The sequence below is a fragment of the Pristiophorus japonicus genome, chromosome 13 (assembly GCF_044704955.1).
Source record: "Pristiophorus japonicus isolate sPriJap1 chromosome 13, sPriJap1.hap1, whole genome shotgun sequence".
Taxonomy (NCBI): Eukaryota; Metazoa; Chordata; class Chondrichthyes; family Pristiophoridae; genus Pristiophorus; species Pristiophorus japonicus.
The window spans coordinates 33788408-33803348 of record NC_091989.1 but is presented as its reverse complement, the minus strand read 5'-3'; the positions used below and the strand labels follow the sequence as shown (position 1 = coordinate 33803348).

The 14941-nt window shown below is 39.0% G+C and overlaps 1 protein-coding gene across 3 annotated transcripts in view; it reads right to left on the bottom strand.

Moving 5' to 3' along the window:
- Positions 1 to 14941, bottom strand: part of LOC139278505 (tyrosine-protein phosphatase non-receptor type 12-like) — a 145534-nt gene that overhangs the window by 25349 nt on the left and 105244 nt on the right. For all 3 annotated transcript variants that reach the window (XM_070897346.1, XM_070897348.1, XM_070897347.1), the window contains exons 11-13: positions 14272 to 14361; positions 11663 to 11748; positions 1876 to 2837 (exon numbers count right to left, since the gene is read on the bottom strand). In XM_070897346.1, the coding sequence (XP_070753447.1) occupies positions 1876 to 2837; positions 11663 to 11748; positions 14272 to 14361 (1138 nt within the window). The remainder of the gene's footprint in view (positions 1 to 1875; positions 2838 to 11662; positions 11749 to 14271; positions 14362 to 14941) is intronic.

The following is a 14941-nucleotide window of genomic DNA, read 5'->3' as shown; positions in this document are numbered from 1 at the left end:
AACGGTGAAAAACTATTAAATGTTGGTCTTCAGAGGGATTTGGGTGTCCTTGTACACTAAACGAAGTTAATATGCAGGTACAGCCAGCAATTAGGAGGGCAAATGACATGTTGGCCTTTATTGCAAGGGGGTTGGAGCACAAGAGTAAGGAAGTCTTGCTGCAATTGTACAGGGCTTTGGTGAGACCACACCTGGAGTACGGTGTACAGCTTTGGTTGCCATACCCAAGGAAGGATATACTTTCTTTAAAGGGGGTGTAACAAAGGTTCACTAGATTAATTCCTGGGATGAGGGTTGTCCTACAAGGAGAGGGAGTGTAGAATGGGCCTATACTCTCGAGTTTAAAATGATCTTATTGAAACATAAAAGATTCTGAGGGGTAGATGCTGAAAGGTTGTTTCCCCTGGTTGGAGAGTCCAGAACTAGGAGGCATAGTTTCAGGATAAGGGGGTCAGTCATTTAGGACTGAGATTAGGAGGAATTTCTTCACTCAGAGGGTTATGAATCTTTGGCATTCTCTACCCCAGAGAGCTGTGGATGTTCAGTCATTGAGTATATTCAAGGCTGAGAGCGATAGATTTTTGGACTCTAAGGGAAGAGAGGGATATGGGGACCGGGTGGGAAAGTGGATTTGAGGTCTAAGAGCAGCTATGATCTTACTGAATGGTGGAGCAGGCTTGAAGGGCCAAATGGCCTACTCCTGCTCCTATTTTTGAATGTTTTTATGTCCATTAAATACCACCAATCAAGTAACTTACACTGGAACCCACATGCAATGAGAGGAGTCCCATAACAGTACCTCTTACAATGAATTGATAAATAATTTATATACAGAAAAAACTGATTGTTTAGGTAATCTGTTTACGTAAAGGTTTGTAAAGTTTTCTTCATACTCCAGATATCATACTCAAGTATCAAATAGAATATGAGAGAAATAATTGCTGTTTTTATTTCTGACCTGCAGTCAGAAATGTACATGCATCTAGAAGTCTATATACCCTTTTCACCAAACAGCAATAAAACTGTGATCAACTTCAGGACCTGGCCTGCCTCCTTACACCACTTCCTCAAAGGAAGTACCTGAACAGTGTGGCCTTAAAAAGGCAGGCTAGGTTAACAGCCAAACATAGCCACTCCAGACTTCACGAGCAATGGGACAGGAGGTTAATTACCTGCATTAAAATGATCAGAACTTGATTAAAACTAGTCAACAACCTCTGTAGTACGTAAAGGATGGTCACCCAGCACTATTTACTAGTTCTGATCTTTTTTGTAGGAATTCAATTGGTTATCAGTTGTTATGAATGCAAAATGCTGCTCAAAAAACAAGACACATTTTTCCTTTATCAAGGTAATGAATGTTTAAGAGTCATGTGTGTAAAATACTGCATTTTGTCTAAACTTGTTCAACAACTATTTCCCCACATCTGTTTTTAGATCTAAATAATTAAAACTATTGTTATTGTAAAACAATCACTTAATAGTTTATAAAAATGAAGGGGTTTTAAATCTAAATGTTATACAAGTACTCTCAGCCCAATTCTCTAAGATGATACTAAATTTCCACAAGACAGTAACATTTTAGATATATGCAAATTGTGAACAAAAGCCACAAATCTATTTTCAGAGTCTAGTTTTGTGACAATGAAGCACTTGAGGGCAGACTTTTTTTTATATAAAAAGGTAGGCTTAGCTTTTACATAGCCATCCATTATACAGCACAGCAGCTACAAGATCCAACATACAACTAACACCAATATGCAAATGTGAAGTTTTATAATAAAAAAAATGTTAGACTCTACAGAAATAATTAAATGACCAAAGACTCACACTCCAAAAGAGTACTGCCCTCCTTAGTTTGAAGTAAGCACTTACATTTTTCGGCTCCTAAATTTAACGTGCTGGGTGGATTTTCTCGGGCAATAGACACAGGTGATATTTTTCTTGCTGAAGGGGTTTCATTTTGTATGGTGGCAGTAACAATAGCACTTGTTAAAATACTGGTAACATTTTTAGGTATGGCTTTCCCAGCATCCATCTCCTCCGGCTCAGAGTCATCAGAGTGGAGAGGATTAGTAAAACTGAGGGGTGGCACATTTACACAATGGTCACTGGTGTCCACAGCCATATGGTGAACTACAGGTATCTCTTTCAATGATGGCTCTGCTGGTAGAGCAGGTGTTTTTGAAGAATGACATTGAATATCGTACAATTTATCACCAGCCGAAGACTTGCTAAAGGCAGTTGGTGTACATTCGTGGCTTGCCTTGTTCCACAAGGCATGAGCTCTCTCTTTAAGTGGCAATTGTACTGGTCTCAAGAGAACATCAGAAATCCTCCCTTCCTGAGTAGCATCAGAACGCTGCAGAACATCTACCTCTGAATTTACAGAAATCTGTCCACAGCTTAATTCTACTGATTTACTTGTTTGCTCAATCTCAACTGCTGAGGTGGACTTCACTTTACTTGATGGTACCCTGTTAAAAGGACTGTTCGCACAAGGTGGGGACACTTCAAAGCTTTTGGGTCCTTCTTGGAGTGGTATCTTCTTTATTTCAATACTCAGTTTTCTTTCCAGCTTTTTTTCAATAGGTTCAGCACAATTTTCAATCTGTCTGTAGGTATCCACAGATTTGTTGTAGTTTTCATTGAGGTCTGTGGGAGGTGATGTTGTAAATGAGTGTACTACTGGCTTGGGATGGTATCGGTCATTATCTTGCCACACAGTAGTAACAGCTGGGTATGCAGACGGAGGAGAAGGAGTGAGGATAGGTGGTACTGGTTGGGGCTCTGGAGGCTGCAAGATTTCTTCTTTAGCATCTCCTTCTACCAGGCAGCTAAGGGAATTTTGATTGGGGGTGGGGGGGGGGGAAAAGGAGAAAAAAAGGAAAAGGATTAGATAGTAGCATTACTCAAAAATAGGGAATAATTAATAATACCTTTTGAAGACAAAGAATCTAGACACACAAAACAGAAGGAACCAAGTATGAGAACCAGTAAACAAACTTACGCACACATCAATGCTGACATTTTTTTGTTTCAAAGATGGTCTTTTGTTACTCAGTAGGTGGCAGACAAACCATTTGGACTAAAATTGAAACCAATATGCAATCAAGAGATACTATAAACTAGATCATGACACTATTGCCTTGTACGTACAAAGCCACTGCAAATTAAGCACCGTGACCAACATCAACCTTTTTCCCTCTTACCCATCGAATTACAGTTACTGACTACTGCTTTTCCCTCCACAGCTCAGAGGATTTAAGCACTAAATTAGCTCACAAGCAGTGTGCGAGCTTCTGTCCATCTGGCCCAGTTTCAAACCCAATTTTGTAAAATCACAATTATGCATTATCAAATTTCTTTACACAGCAATACTTTGCAATCATTATCCTCATATACAACTCACTGATTTGCTATCACACTTTAACTGTTCAAGAACCCGACTGTAATTTTATGAACCTTATCCTCTGTATAATAAACTTACAAAACTCCACAGCACTATTTTCAAAATGTTAAAAAAGTTCACCTCTAGGATGAGTAAGCCTCCCACTGTACTAAATGACCACAGTGGAAAATGTGTGTTCATTTCTCACCAAAGAAAAAGGAAACAATATACAAGTTAATCCAAAAACAAGTATTTAACCAAAATAGATATTAAAGTTTACAGTTAAAAAATTAAATGTAGGGATGCTGTCAAAAATGAGACATTTTTGTCTAATATCTAGCAGAGTATTGACCTATAACACTATCACGGTACATAAAGGGTTGAAAAACAGCTTCACCCGCAAATCATCTGCCATTGCAAATTTTTCGGTTTGTCTGAAACTTGTGTCTGAGCAAGGGGCCAAACCATTCAATTCAAATAATTTACAGTTTTAAAATAAATTATTTACATTCATTTTGTTCCAATTAGTTTTTTTTTTAAAAAGGTAAGTGTTTTTCCAATCAGGGCATCTGCCTAGTGCCTTTGTAGTCAGGCTCGATGGTTCCTATAGACAACAGGAAAAGGAAAAGAACCACTATGACCACTTGTATTAGTGTTTAGCACAGCAGCTCCAAACAATTTATTGCCTCATACATGAGCTAAATTTAACTACAGTGAAAACATTGTGTTACTGCTACTATTTGTTGGAGTTGTTTCTCTGGTATATTCTATTTGATTGCCAAGTGAATTTGATTCAGTCACCTTTTAAATGCAAGGAGAGCATGACATCATGTGATTTAAACCAGTGGAGCAAATTAACTTGGAGTTTCTCTGTTCATTCCCTGCATATGCTATGAATTTACCTGTGCCGGGTGAAAACACTCTCTCTGGGGAAAAGGGGTTACTTAGGAAAGTAGTCTGAAATATGGAATCCAAAAATGTTGAGTAAAAAAAAAAAATCCGATGCAACTAGTCCTGTGGCAAACAATTCTCCCTTTGAATGGAGGAGACAGCAATCCTATCTAAGTTGTGAATCTATTCAGCTCAAGGAAGGTGCGTGGAGATAAATGCCTTGAGCAAACAATATTAGAGTCAAAACTATTTTAAAATAATGATACCACTCTTCCCTCCCATGGATGGGTAGCTGAAGTGTAAGGTTTTGAGGAGTGTTTTGAGGAGTTTTTTGAAAGCAGGAAATCAGTAGCAAAGTGGGACAGGGGGCATTAGGCAGGGAGTTCCAAAGAACAGGAGCATTACGGCTGCTTTGTAATGGAGTGAGGGCATGTTAGTGTGGAACTCACTAACAATAAATTCCACAATGTTGTTCTTCTGCATTACCCGTGTATCCAGTTTGTCTTTCTGGGAATTTGCCTTACAACTCCATGTCCACGCACATTTAGGAAATGCACACCTGGTTAAAATTATTTGGATCTTCTCACTTAACAATTGGCATTTTTTGAATCCACCAGAAAAGTTTTAATGCTGTTTAATCCCAATGCTGAATTCCACCCAAACAAGACTATGCGTAGAAATTCAGTTTCAAATTTGATAGCAAAGTTTGCATTAAAATTGTCAACAAGCAGAAAGTCACCCCAGATGTGTCTATCAGGCACCTGGACTAGATATTACATCCTTCAATCCCAAAGTGTTAAGTGAAGCTCTATTTAATATTTCTAACTCCATCATTGATATGAGGCTGTCCCGGAGAACTGCAGTATAGTAAATCAGGATATTTAAAAATATGAAAAATGTATCTGGAAATCATAGACTAGTTAACTTGAGGGGGAGCGATTGGAAAAAAAAAGTAAAAAGCGAGTGAGGGAAAGAAATAGGAAAAGCAAGAATGTGCGCACGCTTGTTATGGAGATGCAGAGAAAAATAACATGGGTGATGAATCCAAGACTTGGGATGGCAGGAATGAGATGAACTGGTTTTCACTGGAGAAAGGAGGTGTGAGAAAGGATCATGGTCTTTAAAATGCCATGTCATAAATAATGTACGTGTAAGTTAACTTGAGACTGAGACAGAATTACAGGACAAAAAGTCAATGTTAAAATGAGCAACAAGCAAGATTAGAGATCCAAGGTTTTTCCCATTACCGAAGCAAAACAAATGTAACAATGTTCAGTCGACCTCCATACCCTCTGCAAAAGGCTAGAGAAAAGTGTGAATTGTATTTTGCTTTAAAGGAAGTAGCAATGAAATGGAAACTAGCCCAGTTAAAAAAAGATAGATACATCAAAACCAAATTTAACACTTCAAAAATGCAATCTTCTAACAGAATCTGGACACATGAAATTAAAACATCACTGTACAAAGTCACATATGAGAAATATAGATGCTACATTTTGAGGTCTTATCAAATGCTTTTCTCACGCCTTTCACAAAAGGTCAGCTTCCTCAGGCAAACACTATCGCTTCCTATAATCCAAAGCAGGACCTAGTGTGCAAAGCCATCTGGGATAAGCGGTTATTGTCTGAATTTATATACAGGTATTGGGTTTTCCATTAAGCAACCATTTGAATTTTTTATAGCAGAGTGAATTACCAAACACAAATAACCACAAATGCTCGAACAAAATCAGAAAATGCTGGCATTACACAGGAAGTCAGTCTGTATCTATAGACAGAACAGACAGGTTAAAGTTTTTGGCAAAACGCTTCTTCAAAACTGAATGAAACAAATATATTAAGGAAATAATATATTAATAGAAATCAAGAATAAAAGGCTGGAGAGAGAAATAGATATTGAATCAGTTCATGAACGAGAAGCATAAAAACAAATCAACTGAGTTCCTTTAAATAATCTTTTAGGTAATAGTAGACATTTCTCAGTAGCTTAGTAATACAACAATAACTGCTAATGAATAGTGCATTTGGAAATCATCATAGACAGTCCCTCGAAACTGAAGAAGACTTGCTTCCATTCCAAAAGTGAGTTCTCAGATGACTGTACAGTCCAATACGGGAACTACAGTCTTAGTCACAGGTGGGACAGACAGTGGTTGAAGGAAAGGGTGGGTGGGGAGTCTGGTTTTCCGCACGCTCCTGCCGCAATCTGCAAGCTCTCAGCGACGAGACTCGAGGTGCTCAGCGCCCTCCCAGGTGCTCTTCCTCCACAGGGCGGTCTTGGGCCAGGGATTCCCAGGTGCCGGTGGGAATGTTGCACTTCATCAAGGAGGCTTTGAGGATCTCCTTGAAACGTTTCCTCTGCTCACCTGGGGCTCGCTTGCTGTGTAGGAGTTCCAAGTAGAGCGCTTGCTTTTGGAGTCCCGTGTCGAGCCTGCCCAACGGAGCTGGTTGATTGTGGTCAGTGCTTCGATGCTGGGGGTGTTGGCCTGAGTGATAACACTGACGTTGGTGCGTCTATCCTCCCAATGGATTTGCAGGATCTTGCGGAGGCAACGCTGGTGGTACTTCTCCAGCGCTTTAAAGGTGTCTACTGTATATGGTCTGAGCCATATAGGAGGGCGGTAGACCATAACTTGGTGCCAGATTTGAGATCCTGGTCTTCAAACACTTCCTCAGGTGACCGAAGGTTGCGCTGGCACACTGGAGGCGGTGTTGGACCTCGTCGTCGGACCTCGTCGTCGATGTCTGCCCTTGCCGATAGTAGGCTCCCGAGATATGGAAAATGGTCCACATTGTCCAAGGCCGCACCGTGGATTTTGATGACCGGGGAACAGTGCTGTGTGGCGGGGTCAGGTTGGTGGAGGACCTTTGTCTTATGGATGTTTAGTGTAAGGCCTATGCTTTATTATGCCTCGGTTAAGATGTTGACGATGGCTTGGAGTTCGGCCTCAAGATGCGCAGACGCAAGCGTCGTCCGCGTACTGTAGTTCGAATGATATAGGAATTATATGGGCATTCGTATCTATTGGAGTTTGTGCTTTGCCTCCACTGTTGTAGTTTAGTCTAAATCACAACTAACTAGCTGGGGTTGTTCTACTCAGAGAAGAGAAGGTTGAGGAGAGATTTAACAGAGGTGTTCAAAATCATGAGTGATCTAGACAGTCGGTAGAGAGAAACTGTTCCCATTGGTGGAAGGATTGAGAACCAGAGGACACAGGTTTAAGGTGATTGGTAGAAGAACCAAAGGAGACATGTGGAAAAACACTTTTTTTTATAAACGCAGTGAGTGGTTATGATCTGGAATACAGTGCCTGAAAGGGTGGTGGGAGCAGATTCAATCGTGGCTTTCAAAAATAATTGGATAAGTATCGGAAGGAATAAAATTTGCAGGGCTACGGAGAAAGGGTGGGCGAGTGGAACTATCCAAGTGCTCTTGCAGAGAGCTGACATGGGCTCGACCAGCCAAATGGCCTTCTTCTGTGCTGTAACCATTCTATAATTCTAATTAGGCAACAAAGCAAGGGAATACACAATAAATGGAAGGATACCAAGAGGTGTGGAGGAACAGATGGACCTTGGAGTGCATGTCCACAGATCCTTAAAGGTAACAGGACAGGTCGATAAGGTACAGTAGTTAAAAAGGCCTAAGAAATGGTTTCCTGTATTCCAAGCCTCAGCTAATAAAAGAGCAGGGAAGTTATGCTAGAACTGTATACAACACTAGTTAGGCCACAGCTCGAGTACTACGTGCAGTTCTGGTGACCACGTTACTGAAAGAATGTGATTACACTAGAAAGGGTGCAGAGGAGATTTACAAGGATGTTGCCAGGACTGGAAAATTTTAGCTATGAGGAAAGATTGGATAGGCTGGGGTTGTTTTCCTTGGAACAGAGGAGGCTGGGGGAGCGGGGATTTAATTGAGATACATAAAATTATGAGGGGCCTAGATAAAGTGGATAGGAAGGACCTATTCCCCTTAGCAGAGGGGTCAATAACCAGGGGGCATAGATTTAAAGTAGAAGGATTAAAGAGATGAGGAAACATTTCTTCACCCAGAGGGTGGTGGGAGTCTAGAGCTCACTGCCTGAAAGATTGGTAGAGGCAGAAACCCTCATCACATTTAAAAGGTACTTGGATGTGCACTTAGGGTTAGGTTAGCCGTAACCTACAGGGCTACAGACCTAGTGCTGGAAGGTGGGATTAGGCTGGGTAACTCTTTCGACTGGCACGGACACGATGGTCCGAATGGCCGCCTTCTGTGTCGTAATTTTCTATGATATCAAATTTCCAAAACTTACACTTTGCACTCTCAGATGCAGCCTTGCCTCGAGAAGCCAATTAGCCAGTCTAAGGAAATTACTCACCTAATCCAGCTACAAAAGTTCTGTTGAATACCAGCGAGAGACTGACCAGAGCTTACACTTGCCTTGACTAGGTTATGACATATATAAATTGTGCAGTGATTCATATCAAGTGCTGTGTGCACTTGGATCATTAGAAACTAACATAGCGTCTGAGGGAAAAACAATCAGCATCTTGACTAGCTTCTTTCAAATATGCTTCAGGGATGGGGAGGGGAAGCTATTTCTGAAGATTCACTCACTACGTTTAAATAAGGTATATAGATTCATCGTATAGCATTGCCACTGACTACAGAATGTTAGTGGCAAATGTAGTTCACCCCTTCTATGAAATGACAGTAATCATTTGAATGACGAGACTTCCAACATCAACAAAATACAACGGTGTACAAAATACAGTTATACAGGAATAGTTATCTCCACGTCAATACATTGCAGAGAAAGTTCCAAAGAGTTTTTTGGGAGCAATGGGGATACGAAGGCAGGAACTGTACCCTTCCCTGCAACCCCAACAGAATAATTTAATCAAAGGGTTTAACTCTTCTGTTAACTCAGTTACTAAAGACAGTATGACTGGATTGTACAATCAATCAGTGTATGCCATTCCCAGTCTGTGTATACCTAACCCATAGCAAAAACTAACAAGTAGAAATGAGCCAGTATTGTACCCTGATCATGGCAGTGATCCCTAATGGAAAATGCTCATATCTGGTTAGGACAGAATCAGAATCATCTATGATCCTCATCGTTTACCCCTCTCTCTCGTTCGGTTTGAATAATCTGCTGATTTGAATGGTCTGCGACTTGGTGAGGTTTCAAAAGGAGACCATGGGAATGTGCCCCAGTAAAGGTCAAGAGAGAGAATTTTTTTTTTTTTAAATTCCAGGTATGAAATGCCTTTAAAAGCAAGGCTAAATCAACACTGTTGAAGTCAGTAGCTCCATTATATTGGAACATAATGGCATTAGTTGTTCATCGACTGAACAGTTACTCAAACATAATTTATAGATTGTGAAACGCTTTTGAGATATACTGAAGACATGATGGTGCTGTATAAACAGAAGTTTTTTCTTTATGTTTTGTACTCACTCTAAGAAGAATTCAACTCGGGTGTTCTATAAACTTAGTACAAATGCATTGCTTGAAAGGGAATCCTAACTGAACTTTATTAATATATAAATCAAAATCATGGAATGTTGTCTTTTTTTTTTTAAAAAACATACATAATAATTGTTGAGGAAAGAGATAAGAATTCCCCTCCATAAGTTACTTAATTTGTAAGAATTAAAGAGCAAGAAATGTTAAACTGTGAAATGAAGATTCTGGGCAATAGATTGCTCAAGACAGTACTGGTGTAGCTAAAATGTAAACTTTCACTTGACTGATGTTAATTATGGCTTGTTTCCTGCATCCTCTTCTACTTCATCAGTATCATTTGCTCACTGTGTTTTCAGAACATGGTCATCAAATCTGATGCAGAATAATGCAGGTTATAATACCATGTCCCCACTAATGCTGTGCCCCATTAGACCTCAATATATTGACTATTTGACCATTATTAATAGAATTATGAAGAACTGTATTATCCCTTGATAATGTATTCTTTAAACATATTTTTAATTACTTGCATAGGTGCTATTAGTTTACAATACCATATGTTTTTCACAAAGTAACAAAAAAATCTAATTGATGAATATTGGGAATGATTTGAAACCTTTCCTTGGCCTATTCCTTCAGATCATAAGGCAAATAAATCCAGTATTACATCTTTTAGTTTATAACTATTGGTAAACATAATTATGCATACTCAAACACCACAGGAAGAATATAGTAGTGGCCTTCTCCAATATATGGCAAGCAGATCAATTTTGCACCTACTGAGTATTTCCAACACTTGCTATTTGTATTTTAATTTTGCACTGTCTGTTCCTCTTAATGTAATATATTTCCTAGTTTTATTTACAGCTATGAAACCAAGTATTGGAATTATGACTACCAATGGCTTAGTGGTGCTACCCAAGGTTCTTTATTCTGATCAAAAAAGCTGGAGTCTAGCTTGTGAGACTAGCGATCACAAAACAGTGTCAAAATCCCAATGGTTTTTCACCGTTTCTGCACAGTTATGTCAAGTGTGATTCAAAACACTATCTCCGGCCCCTTGTCCTGATCTACATGCTGCATATTTCAGTTGATATTAACAGCTGGATGGGCAAGAATTTCTTTCAGCCCATCAGCAAGACAGACGCCATTCTGCTCAGCTCCCACCCGAAACTCTAAACCGTAGTACCATTTCTTCCCTTTCTGGAAACTCCCTCAAGATGACCTTGATGATGAGGAACTTGGGGTCCTGCTCGACTCTAAGCAGAGATTCAGATCCTACATCCTTGCCTCCACCAAAACTGCCTGTTTCCGCCTCAACCCCAACCTCATCCAAATGCCACTGACATGTCTATCCACGCCTTCGCCACCTCCAGGCTTGATTAATCCAATGCTCTTCCTGCCAGCTTCCCAAGTTCTGCCTTTCATGAATTGCAACTCTGCCACTTTCATCCTATCCCACACTAAATCCCGTTCACCTATTACAAACTTCACAAAGCTGCACTATCCAGCTATTTGAGGCGCAGTAATTAAGTGCAAATTGTCAGGTTTTTTTCTAAATCAAAATTACATGCAGCATCAGAGTTGCAAGTGCTCAAGTCAGAACTGCACATTTATGGCAGAATGGAACACTGACACTGCACCATTCTGTTTCAATTCAAAAGGTCTGCACAGAATATTAGCAAAGTTTCATACATCATGTCTCCTGCCTCTGAGAATGTCACTATATCAGCTAAAACTGAGGCCCAAATGCAGTGACATAAATTAGTCATTATCACATGCACCTAAACTATAGGAATTCTGCGGCTTATTTACTGGTACCCCAGTATAATTCCTTCAGCTGTCTCAATCACCAGCATTAAAGTTGTATCTGACTCTAAACAGTTATGTCATCCAACATATAAAATTGAAAATAAGTTACCTTCGTACTCGTGGTGGCTTTGGTGGTGGTGAATCAGATCGGTCAGGAATAGAGGAAACGGTCGTATTTTCAGAACTAATATCATCCTGTAAGAGACAAAAGCAGTTTAAGGATCAAAAAAGGCAACTTTACATGTACTTATATTTAATATTTTCATATTCTAATGAAGCTGAATACAAACACTGCATTAACTGAACAAGGTCTGGAATTGAAGGGGCAGTTGGACAGTAGTCAACCTGAGCCCAGTAAATAAGAACAGAACAGAGAGCAAGTCCCAGGCACAGCACAGCTAGATAAAAAGGGAAAAAATGATTTTAATCTTCTTTCTTACATATTTCCTTTCATTTTAAAACAAAGATAAATTAAAATAAGGTAAAAAGGCACCTGGGGTAAGGGGCTGGGGAGACAAGAGTACTTCCTGTACAAAGTACTCTCCCCATCTGTAAATATATAGTTGTATATTTATCCAACTCTGAAGTCTTAATCTCCCACTCTTGTAGCATTAAATCCAATTTTCCAAGCTAAGAGAAGCATGACGGCTAAAAGGGCTGCTCCCAGACCAAGGGAAACTTGAATCTCAGCTATTACGATCACTGAAGTCGCCCCAAAAATTATCAACCTAGCTAGAAAGTGGGGGGTTGGACTGTCTCTTTTTATATTGGTTGCTTTGTGTGTGAACATATATGGTACTCGTTGACAAATAGCTTGACTGGTCTCTCCAAAGTAATTATGTCTGTTACCTATTAAATCAAGATCTTTGGAAATAGTTTTCAACGTGTAAAAGAAAAAAGAAAACCAATAGTTGCCAAGAACTAGATACAGGAAATGGTGTGTATATCAATGAAAATCCAGGCTCCAAGCAATAGCTGCTACACTACAGTGTATTTGCTTTTTCATCAATTTAAAAATGTTTGATCGGGGAGATTTTAAAAACTCCAGGCAAAGGGCTGTTTCCTTTCAACGGTGAATGACAATTAAATTATGGAAACTGAATGGGTGGAGATGAGTGGGCAAGGATACAGTACGAGTTTACAGTTAAAGTGTTAAAAAGATTAACAAGGCATCCTGGATTAATGACCATCACTGCTATTAGTTTTGTTTCTTCATATGATTGGGCTCAGCAACTCCTACCATACTACTTCCCACAATTATGTAATCAGAACACACCCTGGAAATAAGTTAAAAACAAAAAGTTACCAAAATAAAATCTATTTAACATTTGCTCGTTTAAAAAAAATGCTTCACACCAAAACTTCAAAATAGAAAATTAAAGCATTCTGTTAATTACAAAATCCCGATGTAGCTCTTTGAATCATAGAATGATACGGCACAGAAGGAGGCCATTCGGCCCATCGGGTCTTTGTCAGCTCTTACCCCACCCCCAGCCCATTTATCGTATTGCAATGTATAACTTATAGACACTGGTGTCGTATCTGTAGAGTGTAATGTACAACCAGCAGACCCGAGCTACACTTCTGGCTGCACCACACTCTGTTCAAGAGGAACAAATCTTAGCTCTCTACTTAATTTCTAATAATGAATGCAGGAGGGCATGTGGGCTCTCCCAGTAATAACATTATTTAAAAGTATGTTTATAATGTGATCCAATCTACAGAATGAGTGGCTAGGATCTGGAATGCACAGCCCGAAATGGTGGTTCATGGAAATAGATTCAATAGTGACTTTCAAAGGAATTTGAATATATACTTGAAAAGAAAAATTTGTTGGGCTGTGGGGAAGGAGGAGAGTGGGACTAATTGGACAGCTCTTCCAAAGAGCTGACAAAGACACGATGGGCCAAATGGCCCCCTTCTGTGCTGTATCATTCTATGATTCAATGAGCTATATTGGGATTTTGAAATTGGGTTGGAGTTACAATACACTCAGTATAAACTATCTCTTTGCTAGTCTCCCAAGCAGCATTGTTGCATTCTTGTTGAGGTGTGTCTGAACTACTTTGCATTCATGTGGAAGTGAGAGAGTAACAGCACTGTTAATGAGCCAGCAGCATGCAAATGTAAAAATGTTGCAAAAATGGAACTCTGCTAGTTTGGTGAAATAATTTTACTTTGAAACACAGGAAAAGCATCTGCTGAGCGTTATTAAAAAGGGCCGAATTTCCTGCCACTGCATTACTTTTCCCAGATGTTCAATTACTCAGTTCTTTACTTTTAAAAAAAGAGCATTATGTCAAAGTCACAGGTACTGCAAGTGACCACATTTCACTGAACAAGAGGAAACAGACTTTCCGGAAAAAAGCAGCCAGCCATCTGCATGTAACAGCATTTTTTAAAAAATTTCAGAGCCATCTCTTTTGCCATTAAAAAAAAATGCAAAATCTCAATTTGTTTTGAATTATTACAATTGGTGAAATAATTAACATTAGCCTCTACCATTCACAAGTTACTGTATGAAAGTTAAGTAACTTCAAAAAAAATAAGCCAGCATGCTTTAACATTAACAATCTTAATAGTACTAAATCACGTTAACTGACTGATTTCCACACCCATACCAAAATGAGAGATATACCACATACTGCAACACACGAAAATGAAATGTATATCGCAGTGACTTCCCATCAAGTGGCATAACTAAAAACTATTACTTACTGTGTCAGAAAGACTTTCAGTGCACTGACTTCTATGTAATTCCTTTTCAAATAGCTGAGCTATTGCACGGTGAACAAGCTCATATTGCTCCTGAAAAAAGCAGAGACATGCCTTGAAACATCATTTTAAAAATTGCCATAAAAATTAGAGATAGCAGAATGTTTGATCACTTTTTGCTTCTCTGCAAAATATCCAAGAATATGGTTTTGTTATTTACAAGTACACAAAGTAAAATGTATAGGTTACTGCTGCGGCCAATTCAGATTTCAACCATAACTATTTGAATAAAGCTCAAGAATACTTTGTTTTAATACCATTTTAAAATATTGTACGATATTCTTGTCTATTCTATAGCATTAAAACTGATCATCTTTATTATAATCTGTTTATATAGGTTTTCAAATGTACACAGCTATCACACTTAAACATTACTAGAAAACTACATAGAGATGATTTTTTTTTTAAAGTCATGAGCAATGCCATGGGATTAACTTGCATGAACATTCTTTGCTAAAATTAGTCTCATCTGCATAGTCAGAAATACATAGTCAAATAGAAAAAATGATCGGCTGTATTGCATTTACATAGCACCTTTCATGACCTCAGGATGTCCCAAACTGCTTTTACAATCAATTAAGTGCTTTTGAAGAACTGTTGTAATGTAGGAAAC